The sequence below is a fragment of the Aquarana catesbeiana genome, linkage group LG12 (assembly GCF_042186555.1).
Source record: "Aquarana catesbeiana isolate 2022-GZ linkage group LG12, ASM4218655v1, whole genome shotgun sequence".
Classification (NCBI taxonomy): Eukaryota; Metazoa; Chordata; class Amphibia; order Anura; family Ranidae; genus Aquarana; species Aquarana catesbeiana.
Genome location: NC_133335.1, coordinates 69,561,993 through 69,586,862, shown reverse-complemented (window position 1 = coordinate 69,586,862; position 24,870 = coordinate 69,561,993). Strand labels below are relative to the sequence as shown.

General features: G+C 40.6%; 1 protein-coding gene across 1 annotated transcript in view; it reads left to right on the top strand.

Moving 5' to 3' along the window:
- Positions 1-24,227, top strand: part of PSMD3 (proteasome 26S subunit, non-ATPase 3) — a 28,535-nt gene extending 4,308 nt beyond the window's left edge. Inside the window, exons 2-12 of the mRNA XM_073608013.1 lie at positions 3,584-3,774; positions 5,254-5,391; positions 7,258-7,394; positions 10,177-10,367; positions 13,304-13,407; positions 14,665-14,779; positions 16,866-16,985; positions 18,707-18,810; positions 20,680-20,835; positions 21,782-21,832; positions 23,241-24,227. Coding sequence (XP_073464114.1) covers positions 3,584-3,774; positions 5,254-5,391; positions 7,258-7,394; positions 10,177-10,367; positions 13,304-13,407; positions 14,665-14,779; positions 16,866-16,985; positions 18,707-18,810; positions 20,680-20,835; positions 21,782-21,832; positions 23,241-23,318 — 1,385 coding nt within the window. The 3' untranslated portion in view covers positions 23,319-24,227. The remainder of the gene's footprint in view (positions 1-3,583; positions 3,775-5,253; positions 5,392-7,257; positions 7,395-10,176; positions 10,368-13,303; positions 13,408-14,664; positions 14,780-16,865; positions 16,986-18,706; positions 18,811-20,679; positions 20,836-21,781; positions 21,833-23,240) is intronic.
- Positions 24,228-24,870: the final 643 nt, after the last annotated feature.

Sequence of the window (24,870 nt, the reverse complement as noted above, 5' to 3'; positions counted from 1 at the left end):
AATCTTTTTTTCGGGTTAACAAACGCTTTAAAGACTAAACTTTTTTCTGACATTTGATGCCTACAAGTTAAAATCAGTATTTTTTGCTAGAAAAAATACTTTGAACCCCCAAACATTATATATTTATTTTTTTGGCAGAAACCTTGAGAATAAAATATCAGTTTTTGGAAAAAAATACACTTCGATTAATTTAAAAAAAAAACGAATCAGGAAAGTTAGCCCAATTTTTTTGTAGAACGTGAAAGATGATGTTACGTCGCAAAAATCGTGATCTTTATTCTAAGCAAAAAAAAAAAATCATGATTCTCATTTTAACCCAAATCGTGAAGCTCTACCACACATGCGAGTGTTTTACATGCGTACAAAGACGGATAGACACGGAACCTGTACAAATCAATGACAGACTGATACTGTTAGTGGCTGTTCACATGTAATCGTACAAGGTGCAGTTACATACCTCTAGGGACAGATGAGCAGCTCTGTGTCCAATCCGCTCATCTGTCCCCAGGGTTGATAAAAATCAATGATTAACCGCTTCCCGCCTGGCCCATAGCAGGTGACGGCTGGGCGGTGGTTCAGTTATCCTGACTGGGCGTCATATGACGTCCAGCAGGATAACATGCCGCCTCGCGCCCATGGGGGGGGGCCCATCGCGGCGACCGGTGGAGCGGTGTGTCAGTCTGACACACCACTCCACCGATCTTGGTAAAGAGCCACCGGCGGAGGCTCTTTACCACGTGATCAGCCGTGTCCAATCACGGCTGATCACGATGTCAATAGGAAGAGCCATTGATCGGCTTTTCCTCACTCGTGTCTGAAAGACGCGAGTAGAGGAGAGCCGATCGGCGGCTCTCCTGACAGGGGGGGTCTGCGCTGATTGTTTACAGCGCAGCTCCCCCTCAGATGACCACACTGGACCACCAGGGAAGGGGGCAACATGTGGATGGCCAGGTATGTACCCCATGGCCAGCCACATGTGCCAATCAGTGCCCACAAATGGGCACTGATTGGCACCATTATATTGCAGTGATGCTCAGAAGTGCCACCCATCGGTGCCACCCATCAGTGCCGCCTATGGGTGCCCATCGTTGCTGCATACCAGTGCCGCTCATCAGTGCCCGTCAGTGCCACCTCATCGGTGCCGCCATATCAGTGCCCGTCATTGAAGAAGAAAACTTACTTATTTACAAAAATTTAACAGAAACAAAGAAAAACTTGTTTTTTTTTCAAAATTTTCGGTCTTTTTTTATTTTGCGCAAAAAATAAAAAACACAGAGGCGATCAAATACCACCAAAAGAAAGCTCTATTTGTGGGAACAAAATGATAAAAAATTTGTTTGGGTACAGTGTAGCATGACCGCGCAATTGTCATTCAAATTGCGACAGTGCTGAAAGGTGAAAATTGGTCTGGGCGGGAAGGTGTCTAAGTGCCTGGTATTGAAGTGGTTAAAAAAAAAGAATTCAGTTTTTTTTTTTTTTTTTTTTCCAAAATTTTATTTTAATAAAATACTTTTGGAGTAAAAAAATCTATCTTAAGATAGTTTTTTTCTATTTAAGATACATTAATAATTTAGTTTATTCAGCATGAAATGGAGCTTTGTTATGTAGCATGAGGCTGTATATTCTGCAATATTTACATTTTTGGTAAACTCATTCAATGAATGCAAGCTGAGATAACATGCACTGCATTGATGCATTTACACAATTTCACAGTAGCCATGATACAAAAAAAGGTTATCCCATTGTTTTGCAAATCTATGTACACAACAAACTGTGTGAATCGGTTCTGATATTTCTGTTTTACTAACCTGACAGCTTATTATTCTAAATAGGAACCTTCATTTTGTTTGCAAATATTAAAGATTCTAACTACCAGCAAGAATGAGTCCCTTACATTATAAAGAGCACCTGTCTGCGCCTGTTAGCGGGAATCCACTCACCTGCCGCCACGTCCCTCACCTTGTTGTGTCACTGCCACATCACCAGCTGTCCCATTAAAGTGAATGAGACTCTCGGTGAGTCAACAGCGGGTCAGAGGAGGAGCCGCTGAGGGACAGAGATGACAGTTGCTCTTTAAAAATTATGATTTAAATAAAGTCCTTTTACTAGTGATTTAAATCAAATCCACCCTGTCTGTCTCTAACTGCAGGTAATTGCTTCATGTGCTATCGGACTCCGTGCACACTGGGCTTAAAAAAAATGCCAGTTCCCTTAGCAGAAAAAAAACCCTCATATATAGCATTTTTTGTACAAAGTGTAGGCGAGTTTAGGAGAGTTTTGCGGGGTTTTTTTCTGCCAGAAAGCTCCCTATCAGAAACACAAACCATAAGGGCTTTTTTCCTGCCTAAACGTTAAGCTAAAAATAATCGTCCCTATGTTCTTGGACATGTAGGATAAGATTGAGCTGGTTCTACAGGCAAAACACAAAACTCCTGTAGAAGCAGCAATTTTTAGGCCAGTGTACTTGGAGCTTTAGATTTGGACAGCTGCAGAATCTTATTCTGACATTGATTTGTACAGGCTGAGCCACCACAGCTGATAATAAACACCTGGCCATGCCCACCGCAGAAACATGCTGATCTGGGCATTGGACGGCTGTGTGAATGAGGCCTTGGAGTGCTACAAATTCTACTACCTCAGTGCGTGACCGGCTTTCTTTCTGTGCTTACTGAAATGAGCACTAGTGAATTGTGTAGTATTCTCTCTTATTATTCCTCTATGGCAGGGGTGTCCAAACTTTATTCAAAGAGGGCCAGATTTAATGAAGTGAACACGCATGAGGGCCGACCATTTTGCCTGACGTTTTTTGAACCATTAAAATTCGGTCTAAGTGTGTTCGTCTGAGCACTAATACACTGCCCAACAAGAATTCTCTTGCCTTTGTGGCTGTGTGGGATGAAGAGATGAGCTTGGGCGTGTTATTTGTATATACCATATTTATCGGCGTAGAACACGCACCTTCACTTTAAGAGGGAAGTTTCAGGATAAAACTTATATTTTAAATAAAAGAACTGTGAAGCAAAATAAGGGTCAGTGCCCATCTGCAGCCCCGCCGTTGCCATGAATGCAGCAGCCCCGCCGTTGCCATCAGTGCAGCCTGACCGATGCCCACCTGCAGTCTCGGAGGGGGCAGGACGAGCGCCAACAGACTACTTAAACTCGTCCAATTGCAGCCCAGGAGACGGGACTTCCTATTACAGAGGCCGCCGTGTAAACAGGAAATACTCCTGTATGTATGGCACTCGTTCTGTCTCCTTCCTGTCCCCTCCAAGGCAGCCAGAATATATATCTTTTGTGGCCCCCGGCGCTCAGAGATTCGTTGGGGGCCACAAAAGTTATATATGTCCTGATCACCAGGCAGGCCATTTGAAACCAAAACGCGGGCCGCGATTGGCCTGTGGGCCGGACCTTGGATATGCATGCTATCTAAGCAGTATAAACACGACAATCTGACCCAGTAGTTTGCGTTTCTACTTGAATATGAAGTAATGGTATACTGTAGTATATGCATGTATTTATTTCCTGTATTGTTGTTTTTTTTTTTTTTTTTGTTTTTTTGCTAATGTTTCTTTAAACATTTTAGATATTAAGGAGCATGTGAAGCAGATAGAGAAGGCAGTGTCTGGAAAAGAGCCAAGATTTGTTCTTCGTGCACTGAGAGCCCTGCCATCTACATCCCGCCGTTTGAACCCCAATGTCCTGCACAAAGCTATTAATGGCTTTTTCACCTCCAATGCTACCACCCGTGACTGGATGCTGAGCTTCTTGGAGGAGGTAAGTACGAGAATAATCAATGTCTTCACTTAAAGAGTGTATAAGCCTAACCTTTCATATTCCCGATATGTGCCTGCCGTACCATGTACTTGTATGAAAAAACTGTACTGTTCTTTTTTTTGTATTGCTTCCTTTATGTGAAATCCCTTGTGTTCCTGCCAGTCCCTCTGCTTTTCTATTAAAAACTGACCATGCTAGGCATGAGAGCACAGCATGGTCAGTTCTCTAACTGTGCTGGGAACTCAGCCTTCTCTCCTCCAATTATCAGATGCTCCCTTCCCCATGTATGTGATCATTTTATTAAAAAAAAAAAAAAAGAGGGGGGGGGGGTGGTTGTTTTTTATGTATACACAAATGTTTTGCCTTTTCATTCTATTTCAAAATGAATAATTTTTTTCACAAAGTGATCCTTTACAATCACTTTAACGATTGCGGTATTGACAGCCTCCCTTTCCCACTGGAGCGTTTTGCAGGCGCTATAGTGTTAAAAATAGCGCCTGCAAAACGCCCAAAAACAGCTGCTCAATTCACTCCAGTGTGAAAGCCCTCGGGCTTTCACACTGGAGTAGTGCGCTGTGTCAGAAAAAGTCCTGCCAGCAGCTTCTTAGGAGCGGTGGACTCACCGCTCCTTCACCGCTGCTCCCCATTGTAATCAATGAGGTAGCGCTGTGACTCCGGCATTTTGCGGGCCAATTTAACTCCTTTTCGGCCACTAGCGGGGGGTTAAAACCGCCCTGCTGGTGGCCAAATAGCGCCGCTAAAACGATGGTAAAGCAGCGTTAAAATAGCGCCACTGATACCCTAGGCGGCATAGTGTGAAAGGGCTCTTATAGTATGCTGTACTACCTGGTTTTAACATATGGAAATATTTTCTCCCTAAAACTGATAATACATTATAACAGTCTGATCAATCTCATTTAGATCTTTCCTCAAATGTGTGTAGTACAAGATCCTACCCTATTTTGTACAGATTGAATGGATTTGTTTAGCTTTGGTCCTTGTAGTGCAGTCAAATTTTATAGTGTACAGTGGGGAAAATAATTATTTCCCCCACTGTATGACCAGCTTAAGAGATTCAGTACCAAATAATATTGGAATTTTAACTGTCTCTCATCAGGGGAACAAAATCTGACTGGTGGAGGCAGTGGAAAAATAGCTTGCTCTATCAGACATAGGAACAGGGAGATGTTTGGAGGGAAAAATAAAGGAGGAGAGCTGGGGACCACTTCCACTGAGGCTTGGGCTGGCGAGCTCCAAATCAGCACAGGAAGAGAGTCGGACACTCTGGTTGTGAATGGTAGTTAAGCGTAATGGCTCTTATTGCACTGTTTTATACACAGATACAGAAGGTGGATTTATTGTGAGATGCATTCTGAAACTAGAGTATATATTATTTTTGAGTCTTTACTTAGCTTGAAGCTTTTAATGATAAAATTTTATGTATTGTATAACCTATTCTTTTTACATCTAACTCTGCAGATGATGGATACAGAGGCAGATTTACAGTTCAGACCAAGAACAGGAAAGGCTGCCTCTGCCCCTTTGCTCCCAGAGGTAGAAGCTTACCTGCAGCTTCTTCTGGTGATCTACCTGATGAACAGCAAACACTACACAGAGGTGAGAGCACGGTTTATTTTACCATTGTTTAATTACGTAGAGCATTTTATAGTTGATACCTAAATGTTTTTAGGTCACCAGTAAATGGATTAATCTGCTAATAAAGCACTTAGTAGCACTGTGTGCTTTCTGGATAGTGTAGTAATGAAACGCATAACAATCAACACACATAGGGGTTGATTTACTAAAGGCGAATCCACTGTGCACTGCAAGTGCACTTGCTGTAGATCTGAGGGGAAGATCTGAAATGAGGGGAAGCTCTGCTGATTTTTTCATCCAATCGTGTGCAAGCAAAAATTTTTTATTTTTTTTTTCTTTCCTACATGTCCCCCTCAGATCTACAGCGACTGCACTTCCAAGTGCACTTGTAGTGAACAGTGGATTTGCCTTTAGTAAATAAATTTCCTTTACAGACACACATTTATTTGTGGCTACAATATTTCAAAGTAAACTTGTCTTGAACCAAAACACTTGTGATTACACTCTTATTCAATTTTATTCAAGCAGCTCTTCCCTGTTTCATATAACACATACTGACAGTAAGTCTGAACCTATACAGCTTTTGAGTTTGGAATAGTTGCTTCCCTATGATTATGCAGTTACTTGCTTGTAGCAGTTCCTTTATAGCATACTTGTGCTTTGCTAATGCAGTTCCTCACAACCACTAGGAGCAAAATAATAAAACCCACTTTTGAGTACAGATGAGCATGTGACTCGCTGCTTTTTGTGACAGGGCCAGAGCTAGGTGATTAGCCCAGTGCTGTCACTTGGGGGAAGAGAACAGCAGAAAGTGGCATTACCACTTACGGACTGCCCGCTGCTGTTTTACGTCGCTGCTTTGAAGAGGTGTATCATTGTTATGGCAGCAGCTAGCTGCCATAACCCTGATATCCTCTTCTTCTGCAGGCGGTCCGCTTTCAGATAAAAGTGGTCTCTGAGGCGAGATCACTTGGCGGCGAGAGAGGGCCTCCGTTGCTTACCGGAGCCGTCGGTAATGGCAGAGGCGATCGAGTCTGCTCCCTGGCTTGGTATAGAGAGGAGTGAGGGGAAGATGGCCCCCACCCGTCTCCATATCATTGCAGGGTGGTTGTGACGTCAAAACGTTACTTCCGCCCATAGCTCTTAAAGGGACATTTTTATTTGTTTCAAATGGCATTTAATTTTTTTTTATTGCATTTTAGTGTAAATATGAGATCTGAGGTCTTTTTGACTCCAGATCTAATATTTAAGAGGTCCTGTCATGCTTTTTTTGCTATTACAAGAGATGTTTACATTCCTTGTAATAGGAATAAAAGTGACACAATTTGTTCTTTTAAAAAAAAAATAAAAAATTTAAAATTAATGTCCTATGGAGATTTTTAAGGGTAAAAGTTTGTTGCCATTCCACAAGCGGGTGCAATTTTGAAGCGTGACATGTTGGATATTAATTTACTCAGGGTAACATTATGTTTCACAATATCAAAATAAATTTGGATAACTTTACTGTTGTCTTTAATTTTTAATTCAAAAAAGTGTATTTTTTTCCAAAAAAAGTGCGCTTGTAAGACCTCTTCACAAATACGTGTGACAGAAAGTATTGCAACGACCACCATTTTATCTTCTAGTGTGTTAGAACCCCCAAATATATATATATATATATATATATATATATATTTTTTTTTTTTCTAAGTAATTTTCGAGCAAAGAAAACAGTTTTTAACTTGTAAACACCAAATCTCAGAGGCTCGGTCCTTAAGTGGTTAAAGTAAACCAATTGCTTTGCCCTAAATGGGTTTGCTTTCAGATTTGTTTATGTTCAGTTACATTGTGTTTCTGGATTCTGTGATCGCTAGCATTTATAAATTATTTTATTCTCATTCCCCACAGGCGCAGAAGGTGTCAGATGACTTGATGCAGAAAATCAGCACTCAGAATCGGAGAGCTCTGGATCTCATAGTAGCAAAATGTTATTACTACCACTCTCGCATCTATGAGTTCCTCAATAAGCTAGATGTTGTCAGAAGGTGAGCAGCAAGTCAAGGCTTAGAAAGCTACATTGGACAAAAATGTAAAATCATTCATTGATGAATTAATGCTATCTAGAAAACTTTGCTGCTATGCTAAATCAGAAAGGCTGGTCAGTTTACCTAAAAGACTTTGTCTTTGAAGCAGGTATTGCAGTTGGGAAGTTGCTGACAGGCTTTATTACACCAGGGATAGGCTGTCCCCACCAGAACTGACAGTCTTGCCCAATCGCTGTGGCCATCTAAATGATGGTGGCATACTTCCCTGTTTGATATGGAACAAATCATTGGAAAGCTCAGCTGTGAAACGGTGACTCCTTTTAATATGACTATTTCAGTGCAACAGAGATCACAGTGCTGTTGGGAATTCTCACCAAAGAATTCTCATAGAGAGGAAAGATGAATAATTCAGCCGACTAGTATCTGTTTTGACAGAGTAATCAACTATAGAGACACCCTGGCCTGCATGAGAACTTGCAGGAGTCCAAGTTACTGATCACAGTTGGGGCTTGTAGAGTGAAGAAGTCTACTGCACAAAATCGGTGTGGGGTGAAAGTTGTATGCCTTTTTAGTTGCAAATGTGTACATTTGACTATACAATGCTTTTACCTGGAGTCTCTGAGTTGGATTGTTACCTCTAGCTAGCACATACCGAACAAGTTAAATTTTCAAAGTAAAAATCTGGTATTCAAGAAGAAGAGAGATAGAGATAAATATGAAAGTATTCAGACCCTCTTAAATTTTTCACTCTTTGTTATATAGCAGCCATTTGCTAAAATCATTTAAGTTAATTTTTTTCCTCATTAATGTACACACAGCACCCCATATTGACAGAAAAACACATAATTGTTGACATTTTTGCAGATTAATTAAAAAAGAAAAACTGAAATACCACATGGTCCTAAGTATTCAGACCCTTTGCTGTGACACTCATATATTCAACTCAGGTGCTGTCCATTTCTTCTGATCATCCTTGAGATGGTTCTACCCCTTTATTTGAGTCCAGCTGTGTTTGATTATACTGATTGGACTTGATTAGGAAAGCCACACACCTGTCTATATAAGACCTTACAGCTCACAGTGCATTTCAGAGCAAATGAGAATCATGAGGTCAAAGGAACTGCCTGAAGAGCTCAGAGACAGAATTGTGGCAAGGCACAGATCTGGCCAAGGTTACAAAAAAATTTCTGCTGCACTTAAGGTCCTAAGAGCACAGTGGCCTCCATAATCCTTAAATGGAAGACGTTTGGGATGACCAGAACCCTTCCTAGAGCTGGCCGTCCAGCCAAACTTGGCTATCGGGGGAGAAGAGCCTTGGTGAGAGAGGTAAAGAAGAACCCAAAGATCACTGTGGCTGAGCTCCAGAGATGCAGTCGGGAGATGGGAGAAAGTTTTAGAAAGTCAACCATCACTGCAGCCCTTCACCAGTCAAGCCTTTATGGCAGAGTAGCCCGACGGAAGCCTCTCCACAGTGCAGGACACATGAAAGCCCGCATGGAGTTTGCTAAAAAACACCTGAAGGACTCCAAGATGGTGAGAAATAAGATTCTCTGGTCTGATGAGACCAAGATAGAACTTTTTGGCCTTAATTCTAAGCGTTATGTGTGGAAAAAAACAGGCACTGCTCATCACTTGTCCAATACAGTCCCAACAGTGAAGCATGGTGGTGGCAGCATCAGAGCCATGACTTAAACCCAATTGAGCATCTCTGGAGAGACCTAAAAATGGCTGTCCACCAACATTTACCATTCAACCTGACAGAACTGGAGAGGATCTGCAAGGAGGAATGGCAGAGGATCCCCAAATCCAGGTGTGAAAAACTTGTTGCATCTTTCCCAAAAAGACTCATGTCTGTATTAGATCAAAGGGGTGCTTCTACTAAATACTGAGCAAAGGGTCTGAATACTTAGGACCATGTGATATTTCAGTTTTTCTTTTTTAATAAATCTTCAAAAATGTCAACAATTCTGTGTTTTTCTGTCAATATGGGGTGCTGTGTGTACATTAATGAGGAAAAAAAGATGATCTTAAATGATTTTAGCAAATGGCTGCAATATAAGAAAGAGTGAAAAATGTAAGGGGGTCTGAATACTTTCCGTCCCCACTGTGTGTGTGTGTGTGTGCGCGTGTGTGTGCGCGCGCGCGCACACACACACACGCAGTGTTTTGTTTTTTTTTTTAGTATTGATATTTTCTGTAATTTCTCAGCTATTTTTTAACAGTTGAGCTTTCCTACCCTTAGACCTATAATTTTGGTCTTAAAGTTGAACTTTGGGCAAACTTAAAGCGGGAAGGGGAAAAAAAAGAGCCAAGCAGGCATCGTGTAGCACAATTTATTAAAATATAAAAATCTATATTAACAGCAATGGCACTCACAAGCAGGTGTGGTGGGGGATGAAAGTTCACAGTGGATAGGAAGTCCAAGTATGAACCGGGAGCTATGGTCTCTATCCGTATAGAGGGAGCGAGATCAGCCTGGGCTCTGTCTGGAGGGAACTGGCGTTGAGCTGCCCTGTGTGGCCGTGTTGGTCTTGTCTGGTGTTCGGATGTCCGTCCAAAGTGTGTTTTTCCAGCAGGTGTGTAGACAGGAGCTGTCAGTCCATCTGCCATGAGAGCCAATAGGAACGCGTTTCGGAAGCAAGCCACGGCAGACGGACTGACAAAAATCAGCCAAAATCAGCCTTCAACAGAAGATTGTATAATTTGATAAGATGTACAAGTATTTTTTATTTTGCATTCTGCTTTTGATTGGTGGCCCGCTAAACAATATATACTCTTACAGCTTCCTGCATGCAAGACTGCGCACAGCCACACTCAGGCATGATGCTGATGGACAGGCTACACTGCTCAACCTGCTTCTTAGAAACTACTTACATTACAACCTGTATGATCAGGCTGAAAAACTGGTGTCCAAGTCAGTATTTCCTGAGCTGGCGAACAACAACGAGTGGGCTCGCTATTTGTACTACACAGGTGAGCAATGTTTTCCATGATGACTTTTGAAAAGGGAAGAAAAGATGATGCAGCTGTGGTTCATCCCTTTTGGCTTATTTTCTGGACACACTTTTATCCAGAATTTCATCTTACTACGGATTGTGCTGAACGATGATTGTCTTCGATCTTCATCATATGTAGAGGAGAAATAACATACACGTGAGCTAGAATTGGTTCTTATCTGTAGCTTTCATACCTGACATAACTCCTTTGTCTTCCTTCATGCCCAGCAGCATGACATTTCCTACAGCTATCTACAGTCACTCCAGTTAATTTATTACTGATCTCACATAAAGTTTTTCACACCAGACCATCATAAATTATTTGTTTTTGTGGCAGACATGTTACTGAATGGCCATAATTATGAAGTGTAACAACACACTTTGTTGCATAGTAGGCTGGGTTGAAAAAAGACACGAGTCCATCAAGTCCAACCTATGTGTGTGATTTTATGTCAGTATTACATTGTATATCCCTGTATGTTGTGGTAGTTCAGGTGGTTATCTAATACTTTTTTGAAATTATTGTTGCTCCCTGCTGAGACCACCGCCTGTGGAAGGGAATTCCACATCCTAACCGCTCTTACAGTAAAGAACCCTCTACGCAGTTTAAGGTTAAACCGCTTTTCTTCTAGTTTTAGTGAATGTCTTATTAAATTCCCTTTCACGGAAAAGTTTTATCCTTATTGTGGGGTCACCAGTACGGTATATGTACATTGAAATCGTATCCCCTCTCAAGCGTCTCTTCTCCAGAGAGAACAAGTTCAGTGCTCATAATCTATCCACATAACTCCATACCCTTTTTATTAGTTTTGTTACACTTCTCTGGACTCTCTCCAGTTCAAGCACATCTTTCCTGAGGACCGGTGCCCAGAACTGGACAGCATACTCTAGGTGCGGCCGGACCAGAGTCTTGAGCTGGAGAATTATTTTATCTCTGGAGTTAATCCCCTTTTTAATGCATGCCAATATTCTGTTGGCTTTGCTTGCAGCAGCTTGGCATTACATGCCATTGCTGAGCCTGTCATCTACTAGGACCCCCAGGTCCTTTTCCATCCTGGATTCCCCCCAAAGATTCTCCCCCTAGTGAGTAGATTGCATTCAAATTTTTGCAACCCAAATGCATTATTTTACATTTTTCCACATAAAACCTCATTTGCTATATAGTTGCCCACCCCATTCATTTGTTCAGATCTTCTTGCAAGGTTTCCACATTCTGCAGAGAAGTTATTGCCCTGCTTAGCTTAGTATCGTCTGCAAATACAGAGATTGAGCTGTTTATAAAATAAAACCAAAGAATTTCCAAGCTCAATTTACCAACCAGCCTGCGACCAACCGAATTAACCTTCCTAACAGTTTGCGTTAAAAACAGGGGTTTAGTTGCACACATTTGCAAGTACATGCATAAGCTGCAGGCCACGGCAAGGCATCCTGTGTCCTACAGACTCTAACTTTAAAGAGTCTCCACAGTGGGAGCACATGTATTTTAATTTAGATGAAGGGCAGATGACTGGAGGGAGCCCAACCCTCCTTAAAGGCACAAGAGCACACTGAACACCTAGCACATTGCACAATGGCAGCAAAGGTGCCAGTATGTTGCCTGACCAATATGTCAACAATACAAAAAAAGGTCACTGCCCCCACCTACAACTGGTCTTCACAGCAAGGTTGTTCGCAGGCTGGTTGGTAAGTTGAGCTTGGAAATTCTTTGGTTTTATTTTACATGCATTTGCCCTTCCAGTGCTCCTTGCTGTGAAGACCAGTTATAGGTGGGGGCAGTGACCTTTTTTTGTATTATTGAGCTGTTTATCCCATCCTCCAGGTCGTTTATGAATAAATTAAATAGAATTGGTCCCAGGACAGAACCCTGGGTGACCCCACTTTCCACCCCGGACCATTCCGAGTACTCCCCATTTATCACTACCCATGTACTCGCCATATGGTCCATGCCAACGGACCCTACTTTGTACAGTAAACGTTTATGGGGAACTGTATCAAATGCTTTTGCAAAATCCAGATACACCACGTCTACGGGCCTTCCTTTATCTAGATGGCAACTCACCCCCTCATAGAAGGTTAATAGGTTGGTTTGGCAAGAACGATTCTTTATGAATCCATGCTGATTACTGCTAATGATACCGTTTTCATTACTAAAATCTTGTATATAGTCCCTTATCATCCCCTCCAAGAGCTTGCATACAATTGATGTTAGGCTAACTGGTCTGCCTTTCTCCTTTGCTTTTATATACATTTTTATGTTGGAGTTAAGCCACCCAGGACTGTTATTAGCTCTTTTAAATTTATTTCCCATTGGGATGCACTGGCTAATGCCCTTATTTAATATGCTCTTAAAGCATACCCATTTTTCCTTCATGTTCTTTGTTCCTAAGATTTTATCCCAATTATTATCTTCTAACAAGGATGGTAGTTTAGGGAAGTTGGCTCTTTTGAAATTCAGTGTCTTTGTATTCCCCTTATGTATCCTAATTGTGCGATTTATACTAAAACAAATTGACCTGTGATCGCTGTTTCCTAAATTGCCCCGTATTTCCACATCTGTGATCAGGTCTGTATTGTTGGTAATCAGTAGGTCTAGTAATGCTTTGTTTCTAGTTTGTAGTTTCTAGTTGGGACAGGGTTTGGTGACTAACTAACTTACTTTGAATATACTGAGCCTGAAAAGCTATGAACTATCAAGATTTTGAGAGAATTGAGAACATCCCCTTTAATTGCTACCTTCTTCAGCTATAGATGGTGGCAAAGAATATGTTCGTAAAGCAATGATTTCAGAAATGTTCTCTAAGTGTGGGAGTTTCTGGATATTTGGATTCTGTTGAGGGGTCTATAGACATGTAAATTATTGTTTTAGACTTTAAGGTTTCCATTTCAAGAGATTGCACTCATGCTGTCTTCTAGGTCGGATTAAGGCCATTCAGTTGGAATATACTGAAGCCAGAAGGACTTTGACTAATGCTTTGAGGAAAGCCCCCCAGCACACAGCGGTGGGCTTCAAACAGACGGTAAGATGATTTTTTTATCTTTCATTAGAGGTTATGTAGCACATAAAGAGGGGAGGTAAATTCTCTGTAACACTTGCTTAACAATTTCTGCCCCGCAAAATTTGGCTTCTTGATGATCAGGCCATTTTTTGCAATTCGGCACTGCGTTGCTTTAACTGACAATTGCGTGGTTGTGTGACGTTGTACCCAAACAAAATTTACGTCCTTTTTTTCCCACTAATAGAGCTTTCTTTTGGTGGTATTTGATCATCTCTGTGGTTTTTATTTTTTGCGGTATAAACAAAAAAAAGAGCGAGAATTTTAAAACATAATATTTTGTACGTTTTGCTATAATAAATATCCCCAATTTGTTTTTAAAAAAGCTAATTTTTTTCCTCCAGTTTAGGCCAATATGTATTCTACATATTTTGGGTCGCAATAAGCGTATATTGATTGGTTTGCGCAAAAGTTATAGCGTCTAAAAAACAGGGGCAGGATTTCTGTCATTTTTATTATTTTTTTTACTAGTAATGGGGGTGATCAGCGATTTTATTAAATTTTTTTTATTGGGACTGCAACATGGCGGACAGATCGGACACTTTTGACACATTTTTGGGACCATTGGAATTTATACAGCGATCAGTGCTATAACAATCACTGGCAGGGAAGGGGTTAACAGTAGGGGGAGTGATTCTAACGGGGGGGGGGGCACGACTGCCTGGGTGAGGAGAGCGATCATTGTTCAAACTTGGTATGAACAACAGATCGCTCTCCTCACCCCTGACAGCATGGAGATCTGGCTGTTTACATTGACAGATGTCTATTCTGTCTGTGTGGAGCGATCACGGGTTCCCAGCTGTCGCATCGGCTCCATCCTCGCGCCCCCTAGTAGTCAAAAGGCGAGCCGACGTATAGCTACGACGGTTTGCCCAGGGGAGCCAACCTGCCGCAGTATAACTGCAGCGGCTGGTCGGGAAGGGGTTAAAATGCCTTAGCTATGCATATTTAACAGCTTTTTATAAATGCAATGTAAGTAGATACTTTGGGACAGACGGGTTTACCTACTAAAGAAGTAGAGGCTGTTCAGGTGTTTCAGCAAATGAAATACTAGTAAAAATACAGATTTTCCTTATGAACTAAAACATACACTTTTCAAGAGAAGAGTCCTCTCTACTTTATTAAATTAAAGGAAATGTGTGGCTTTACACATTCCTAGGCAGTTTTTCAATCCTCCTTTTGTGATTCTGCACTAATTTCCTTCCTTTTTAATCTCCTCAGGTCCACAAGCTTTTGATTGTGGTAGAACTTCTACTAGGTGAAATCCCAGATCGTCTCCAATTCAGACAGCATTCGTTAAAGAGGTCTCTTATGCCTTATTTCCTCCTTACCCAAGGTGAGCCTTCCATGCTTCTTTAAAATGACTTTGAAATGTAAGTTTACCTTTTCAGGAAACCTGAAAAGATGAACTAAAACCATTAACCCCCCTCATCAAGTTTCCAGTTGCACTTCATCTTCATGGGGGATTAGCGGTCAGTGCAGCAGTCTCGGGCTTTGATTTCCTCTGCTCTTTTCCCCCTCTTTCGGTTGGGCTTCCGGGACAGTTCAGAGACATTTTGATTGGCCAAAGCGGTCATGTGCCATCACTGACCAATCTGAATCGCTCCGATTCGTCCAAGAAGCCCTACGGAAAGAAGTGTAAGAAGCGTGGGGATTTCATATCCTGAGAAACGCTACATGGGCACTGACCGCTAATAACCCACAGAAATAAGTGCAGCAGGGGACTGGGGGGTGGGGAGGCTGTGTAGTGTAACTTCATTTTTTCATTTTTTTCTAAAAACATGAACTAAACCTTTAGCTGTGAAAAAAAATAAAGACAAGATTCCGACATCTATAGTTTTACTTAATTGCATACTTATTAAACCTACAAGTGTTACTCTTCTGCTGCTGCTAATGGCAAGCATTAGTCTTTCTGGGGTCACTGCAAAACCCAAACACTTTATTGTTCTACAGATTTGTGTTTTTAGGATTTTCTTTTGTCTTTTTATGGCATTTGCAATGTCAATTTCCATGTTTATTGGCATTTGATTCATTGTTGTGGTGTACCCTAGGACAAATGTGAAAACTACATACATTTTTACACAGGTGTAGTCTGTAAAAAATGTTTTTCATAAGATAAACATGATAGATTTACAATAACATTTTTATTAATACTAGGAGATTGTGGGGTGTCTGAGAGTCACAGGCACCACATCCCTTAATAATGACCTCAAAAGGTTTATAGAGTGAGAGAATGGGATTTTAAAGGAGCCAACACAAGTTGGTATAAAAATTCCCAAATTTTATTAAACATTTAAATTAAAGAAATGTCATATAAAAAACCCCATCATAGAACATCCATGCGGCTACAGTAAAGATGCAGTAACTTCAGCTCTACATGTTTTGCCAGACTATGGCTTCCTTAGGAGACTTTACAACTACTGCATACATAATCACTGTGTTGTAACACAATTGGGGTAAACTCCACACACCAGCAGGATGTTTTTGGGAGATATTGAGCCACAGGGGAACCACATACGAACCAGTGAGTTACCTGCCACTATTGTGGCAGGTAAGCAAAAGGATAGACACCACTATCCTCTAGGACCCAAATCTAAATCTGTTTGCAGGGCAGTTCAAAATTGACCCTGGAGTAGCTACAAAGGGACAACAAGCTCGTATATTGGCACAATATGTCTGAGATAAACTGACAAGCTGTGGCGTGCCCCAGGAGAGATTTGGAGTTTAGCTCTGACATCAGAGACATCTTGCCAATATGTGGGCTTGTTGCCCCTTTTGCAGCTACTCCAGGGTCAGATATTGAACTGTCCCGCAAACAGATTTAGATATGGGTTCTAGAGAATCTGGTGGCTTCTATCCTTTTTGGACTCCTTTCTTCCACAATAGTAGCAGGTAATTTGCTGGTTTGTATTCTCCCCTGTGGCTCACTTATATCTCCCCAAAACACTCTTCTGGTGTATGATTTATTGCACTGTGTTTACCACAAGTATTGTATTACAACACAGTGATTATGTATGCAGTAGTTGTAAAGTCTCCTGAAGAAGCCATAGTCTGGTGAAACATGTTGAGCTAAAGTTACTGTATCTTTACTGTAGCCGCATGGATGTTCTGTGATTGTTTTATATATGAAATTTCTATCATTTTTAAATGTTTTTATAATAGTTTGGATATTTTTATAATAACTTGTGCTGGCACCTTTTTTAAAATCCGTTCTCGTTTTATTCATATTTTTATTAATACTTTATTGTATGATGCACACAGTGTGATCCAAAAGCAGCAGCAGTAATTTGAGTACAGACTTGTTCACTTATTATAATTAATGGAATAATTTATGGTGATGGACTCAAACCTTTTGACGTCTGCTTGTACATACAATATGTAGGAAATCAGTACAAGACTCTTTACATGCTTTTCTTTTACAGCTGTCCGTACAGGCAATCTGTCCAAGTTTAATCAGGTGCTTGAGCAGTTTTGTGAGAAGTTCCAGACAGATGGAACGTACACACTTATCATCCGACTGAGGCATAATGTCATCAAGACAGGTAGGTAAATTACCTCCTTCAGTGAATAGACCCTGCTGGGGCCTGCTGAGTCAGTAACATAAAGTTCTGCTGTTCAGTCAGAAGACTCAATATAGAAGGGGTGATTTATTCATGAACTTATAATAATGCTGCAATTTAGGCATAATCCCCCCCCCCCCCATGCTTCTTTGTTGTTTATCTGATGTAGTTTCTCACTTCACGGCATTTAAAGAGACCATGTCACCCCCTTGCAAGTAAAAACACAGAAAAAAAAGTATTGCCTTGCAATGTGCCTCTGATCTTGCTTTCAAATTTGACTACTTCAGGAAAAGTCAACTACGACGCAGCCCCCTCCTTCGTTGCACATGACAGCCCTCTTCTCTGTTGGGGGTTAATTACTCTGTGCTGGTCCAGCTCCTCAACTCTCCCTTCACTTTGTTACATAACCCTTTAAGTTACAACTGGGAGAGGAGCAAAGGGGAATACTACAGAATGTTAATTGAGTGACTGTTCTGTGTCTGCTGGGGGTGCTAAAGTCACATCTGAGATGGCGGTGCCCAGCAGCAGTCTTGAGGCTTTTACATAAAAATAACACACCTAAAATACGTTGATGCACATCTAATATTATGAGAGAATTGTTTAAAGGAACAGTCTGGCGACAGGGTTTCTTTTATGCAAATATAAATTAGGGAAAGAAGAATTAAAAAACCTACTGTGGAGTATCTTTGTCATACCAAGTAATAAAGGAAGGGTAAAGTCCACAGCCTTCCTGGATCAACTTCAATACAACCAGCCTGCCCATACGTGGATCAAAATTTGGGCAGTTCCTGCTGAACTTCAATCCGTATATGGCCGGCTTTACTTGGGTTCCAAGTCAGCAAGTCTCAGAGTTGGTGGTTTCTAGGCCACATAGGAGAAAATATGTAAAGGCATTGATGACACTGACTGCTAAGTATTTATGGCAGTGTGATCATTTTTTAAATGATCGATACATTCTTCGAAACCCTGAGCATTTTTTTTGCTTTGCAAACTATTGGCTAAAATATAAAAATCTTGCATGCCCCTTGTAATATCTTCTAGTATGTTATCTGAATACACATCAGTTTTTATTTTATTGAAGAAGAATTAAAAAAAAAAAAAAAAACACTGTTAGGTAGTACTCTATTGAAAATTATGGTAATAAAAATGAGGACTATAAGTGAATTGTTGCCTTTTGTGAACTGTCAGACCAGTGGGGTTGATTTACTAAAACTGGCGAGTGCAAAATCTGGGGCAGCTGTGGATGGTAGCCAATCAGCTTCTAACTTCAGCTTGTTCAATTAAGCTTCGACAACAAAACCTGGAAGCTGATTGGTTTCTGCACCAGATTTTGCACTCTCCAGTTTTAGTAAATCAACCCTACTGTGGCATATGAGAATAAAATCTGAAAAAATTATTGGTTTCTATAAACAGCTGACTTGTCCTTCTTCCAATTATGTTAAGCAGGTTTTTTTTTTTTTTGTTTTTTTAAATAAATAAGCCCTGGTATAAGCTGACTGCACTCTTCACCCAGTACTGTCTCTGATATAAACAAAACTGCAGTGGAGAACCATTTCAGGCACCCTTTTTGTTGTGGCACTTCATTTAATAAGTTTAAACATCAGAGAGAACTTATTTATTGCTGAGTTTTATGCTTTGGCCATTTTTTTTTTAACTTTCTTCGATATTACACACTCACACTAATGTTTCACCTTATTCTGTAGGTGTGCGTATGATCAGCCTATCATATTCCAGGATCTCTCTGCCTGACATTGCCCAGAAGCTCCAGCTTGACAGTCCTGAGGATGCTGAATTCATAGTTGCTAAGGTAAACAACACCTGAGAGGAGACATGGCGAGAGCCTGATATATAGAACAAAGATGTATGGAAGTGCTGATGAAACTCTATTTGGAGAGCGATTTTTAATTTCAAACCCCAACTCAAGATAGATTTTTATTTTTTAGTTCTGGAAAGCATCTGTCCCCTTCTTCTTCCTTTTTTTTTTTTTTTTTTTTTTTTTTTTTTTGGGGGGGGGGGGGGGGGGGTGGTATTTTTTTCCTAATTTCTTGATCATGTGACACCTGTACAAAAGATGAGGGCAGGACATATTACTATAACTCTTCCTTCCATTAAATGTGGTTCTATTTCATCTGTGTCCAGACCGGAGAGATTTCTCATGCTTCCTATCCTGACAGGAACAAAGCAGAAATCTGCCCAATAGGATATATTGACAATAAAACTTGACAGAAACTTTCTGTTCTCAGCTCTATCCAAACAAAATAAAACATTTTAGCTGGAGTGTGTCTTTCAAACTGAAACTCAAAAAAGAATAACTGCTAACTGGTAGGGCTGTATTGGTAAATGGTTTGTAAGTTTCTATTAGCGTACTCTTCCTGTGGTTCATCTGCAGTGTGCACTCACGACCTATTCCCAATATCTATAAGATGTCGGGAATAGAGCTGTTTACTGGGACAATATAACTACAGTGCACAGTTGCTAATGGGGAAGAATGCTTCTTACCGGCGAGCCAGGGAAATGATCCGACAGTTCACACGGTTGGTCACAGAGGTGAGGAGAGACCAAGATCATCTCTGATCACCACCTCTATGATCTAGGAGGGCCGGAGTAATGTCGTCATGATGACACATCTGGTCTAGGGCAGAAGTAAACCGCTTTTTTTTTAAACAAAGGATCTTTTTTTTTGTTTTTTAATTTACTTTATGATCTTTTGCTTTCAAAGGTAGAGGAGAGATTTGGGGTCTTATAGACCCCCAGATCTATCCATAAAGTAGACCTGTCATCCCTTATTTTTATTTCAAGGGATGTTTACTTATTTAAGAATAAAAGTGATAAAACAATTAAAGGGACAGGCGTAAAAATTAAATAAATTAGAAAATGTAAAGTGCCATCCCTCTGTGTTCACGCGCAGAAGCGGACACGTGTAAGTCAAGCACGCATATGTAAATGGTGTTCACACCATACATGTGAGGTATCACCATGAACATTAAAGCGAGAGCAATGAGTCTAGTCCTAGACCTCCTCTGTAACTCTAAATGGGTAACCTGTAAAACGTTTTAAAGCGTTGCCTATGGAGATTTTTAAGTATGATAGTTTGTCACCATTCCACGAGCTTGCGCATTTTTAAACCGTGACATGTTACATATCTTATTTACTTGGCGTAACCTAATCTTTTTTACTTTACCAGAAATTGAGTTAAATATTGTGGTTTATTTTTTTTTTGCATTGAAATTCATTAAAGTGTATTTTTTCAAACAAAATTGCATTTGAAAAACTGATGTGCAAATACTGTGTGACATAGGGTGCCTGCTAAAAAATAATATATATAATGTTTGGGGGTTCCAAGTAAATATTCTAGCAAAGAGTACTGATTTTTAAACAAAAAGTGCCAGAAAAGGCCTGGTCCATAAGTGGCAAAGAATATAAAATTCAAGACCAAAAAAGATGATTTCTGAATTGTTGCTGTGGGTTACTATACTTAGTACATTGCCATTGATTTAGTAAATAAACATGTTCATAAAACTTATAACCACCTATTGGATTTATTCTATCTTCCCTTTTTCAATTTTATCTGTGCAGAGATAGGTATTGGTATTGGCGGCCTCCTAAGACAGACAAAGCAGTGCAACCTTCTTGCACGTTGTATTATCGTTCTCATCCCTGACTTTGTTTTACCTAGGCAATCCGTGATGGAGTCATTGAAGCCAGTATTAACCATGAAAAGGGTTATGTCCAATCTAAGGAGATGACTGACATTTACTCCACACGGGAGCCCCAGCTGGCTTTCCACCAACGCATTTCCTTCTGTTTAGACATTCACAATATGTCCGTAAAGGTAAGGAGACCATTTAATATTGAGAAATGGCCCACGATACAATGGGCACTCCTCTTACACTGCACCCCAAATTTTGCCTACTGGGGATATACCCAAAGCCAGATATGTATAAGTTCACTAAAATCTTTCTAAATTAAATGCTTTTTTCTGCACGAAGAGTCTTGGCAAGACAATAGATGAGAACTAATTTACCTGAGTTTAGTACCTGGGTAGCAGAAGTGAATAATAGCTTACCATGTAAGAAACTCATATATACGAACCTTTCTAGTCGTACCTGAAGATTGCCCTCCACCATCATTTCTTTTATCTAATGGAGACTGAATGATGTGGAAACATATGTCCGCAATGTACTATGATTATTATTATCTTTTCTGTTATGTGTAAATGTGTGTCTCAGCATGTAGAGCAGGAAGATGACAGGTCCGTCCCTGCACACTGTGCAGCGGCGGACCTGTCAGAGCGCCGCTCTCCCCTACGGGGGATCGGAGGATGACGGACCGTAGAGTCCGCCGTCACCCGATCCGATCCGAAAACGGATGGAAAAGTAGGTTTTTCCTCCGTTACACTTTTTCGGATTGGAGCGGGTCAGATGCCAGCGGACATGTCACGGCTGACATCCGATGCTCCATAGAGGTCTATGGAGGGTCTGTTCAGGTCCGCCTAAAAAACTGACAGGCGGACCTGAATGAGTGAGGCCATATTCTGTTTGTAAATTGTTATTTTTTGTTACAATAAAGATACTGTCTAATTTTAAAAAAATATTCAGAAATGGCGATACCCATTCTCTCCAGGCTAGTGCATTAAAGTCTGCACTAGCCTGGAGAGCTTTTATGATTTACAAGTTTGTGTGATGCATACAAAAGGAATAAAACTCATAAATGGGACGTATTTTATTTGTAAAACACTATTTTTTTTTTTTTTTTTTTTTTCCTTTCTATTTTTGTAGGCTATGCGATTCCCTCCCAAGTCATACAACAAAGATTTGGAGTCGGCAGAGGTAAGAACCAATAGAACAGCTCCACCAAGTTTTTAGTTTAAGCAGAGGTAAACTCACTAGCAAAAAAAAAAAAAAAAAAAATCCATTGCAGAGACAACTGTTTTATATAGTGGTAAGATTAGAAGATTTATTGTCATTGTAAAAGCAAATTCACAATGAAATTACATTACTATTACACACATTTTACATATAAAAACAATCATCACCTACACATTTACCATTACAATAAAAAAATTAGACTAAAAAAAAAAGTAGCTTGTTAATGACAATCAAATGAAATTTTCAAAATACTTTTATATTTGATCACCTGACCACCTGCTATCTTCATTGGGTCTCCTGGGCAGGGACTGTGGTTGGAGTGAGAGCTTAGCCCTTCCTCTCTTCCACAGTTGTAATCCCTTAGGGCCAGGCTACATGAGCTAGGTGCACATGTCAATCTCTAAGGAGGGAAGGGTCAGCGGGACCGGGCAAGACACACCCATGTAGGAGTGCTCAGCCTCTTCTTCCCAAGGTAACAGCTCTGTAAGAGGCTGAAAGATGATGCTGCCATTGCAGTCCTAAGACAAGGGTGACAAAGCTGTGAGAAACTGAAACTTGTGCATACAGCATTGTCAGCGTGCAACAGGAAGACGGGTTGGACTTAAACTAGCAGAAGCATCAGGTATAAACATTAACGCCAGGGACTTAGTGGAAAACACTTTACTGATTGATGATTAAATGCTTTCTACTTCTCAAAGCAGAATTTTAGGTTTAAACTGAGTTTTTAAAGACTTTGAAGCGTTATGCACACAGGCGTACCTATCCATCCACCCATGCAAAAGGCCGTCTTCGCCCGCACGGGTTGCACAGGTGTTGGACACAGCGGCTGCACAGATACAGCCAGTGGTCCCAATTTGACAGCAATACTGGTGCATGTCCCCAAACACAGACAGTGTGCATTCAGACCAAAGCAGCTGTCAGATTGAGACCAGCTGTATCTGTGCAGCTGCTGCATCCTAATATGTGTGAATGGGACTTCCTACACGTGGATGCACAGAAAACACCTCTCCATTTCGTGTGGGCAAAGATGGCTCTTCGCATTGGGTATGCCCAAGTGGTTAAGATTAATACCTTTTTTGTGCAGTATGACACTAACTTTTTAATGAGCCTTTACTAGATGTAATTGTACTCCTGAAAGGCTGCTTATGGTGTGAAATTCTCTATTTATGCCTATTTAACTGGACAGCTGTAGAATTACAGTTCCAAAAACAAATTCCTTTTTACTATAAATAAATGAAGCTCCTGAGGCCTTTATTGATTCAGTTATGTTATATTCTTATTGGAGAACCTATGGCCAGCTTTTACTTACTGTTCACTCCTGATGCTGTGCATTTTGTACTAATTCATCCAATTGTTTCTTATTCCTTAGGAGCGGCGTGAGCGGGAACAGCAGGATTTAGAATTTGCTAAAGAAATGGCCGAAGATGATGACGATGGCTTCCCGTGACCTTGACTTTACCCACCCTCACTTTGTTCTGTTTATATTAGGGTTTATTTTTTTTCCGGTTTTGGTTTCAAGCCCTTCCTGGTACACCCCCTCGTCCTTTCCCCTCCACGTTGGCCATTTTATAAACAGTCATAAGCATACATCCGTGCAGCAGAGAACTGGAAGGTTTCTCCAGCAGGTTTTGAAGTAACGGACTGCATCTTCTATTATGATGTATTTATGAACTCTTCCTAACTGGCACTCCTCTACTGTGCCTATCATTATAGATTTATTTTCCTTGTCCTCAGTCTTTGAGATTGTCCACACTGATGTCATTCTACAATGTTTTACTTTATACACCACCCTTGGATAACCAGCAGCCCCTCTCTAGGAACTTCCAACTGTCTGTGCACACCTTGCCTGGGTGTTGGCAGTGGTAGTGTCCCAAGGAATGGAGGGCCATGGGTTACCCAGCTGTGGTCAAAACCAGTATTTTTTTGTTTTTTGTTTGTTCTTAACCTCTGTACCCTCAAAATCATGTTTTCAGGGTTTCGTTACTCTCGCACAAGTGCTTCAACTGTATAGATGGCTGAACTGGTGATTTCCACAGCCGTGCTCACTGTGGGAAATTCTCCAAACATGACCAGTTGGGGGTACTGCAGAATTAGAGCCGAGAACCACTGTTGTTCTACAATAGGTTACAAAAACATTTTGGCCTGATCGGTTTTGCATTTTCTGCCAATAGTTTTAATACTCGCACTTCAACTGTAAAGAAGTGTAATATACAATGACCCGGAGTCATAAAGTTCCACTTAAGATCTTGTACATCTGATTTTTTTTTTTTGTTACTGATCAAGACTGTAAGGTGATGACATGCATCAAGTTTTGTTCGGCTCTTTAGTAACTCATTAAAGGCTGTTTGTAACCAAATTTTTTGTGGTGTGCGTTTTTTGTACTGTCTGCTAAGTTACCGCATTAAATAGTGACGATTTTCATCAGAAGAGCAATGTTCATGGGTTTTTGTTTTTCTGAAGGTCTGTTGGGGTTGAAGGCTCCTTGAACCAGGAAAATGGGGCTAAATGAAATAAAAGGGCATGGGATAATTAAAGTATTCCTGTCAGTAGAAGAACATGTAGACTGCTATTTCTGCTGGGCTCTTTCTGATCCTGCTATACCGGAGTCCCGCTTTTACCAGTCTAGGTGTTTGAAATCCCTGTGACTTTCTCTCCTCTTCAGCGCTGAGAGAATGGGCTAGGTTGGCACTGACTAATCAGAACCCATCAATTAGAATTCCTCCTATCTGTACACGCTAAGAGTGTATTAAAGTAAATTGTTAATTTCCGCGCTGTGGTTAAAAAGCGGGTATGGCTGCTACCCCTAAAGACTCCACTAGGTGGAGTTAGTGAAAGAAATATATACAGGAAGGAGGGGAGCACGTGTGGAATTCACTCAACTTTCACCATAACTGTTTTTGTTTTGTTTTTTTTGTTTTTTTTTTTTTTGTTTTGTTTTTTGTTTTTTGTTTTGTTTTTTTTTTGCTGATCCAGGCACAAGTCACTTTGGAAGAAACAAA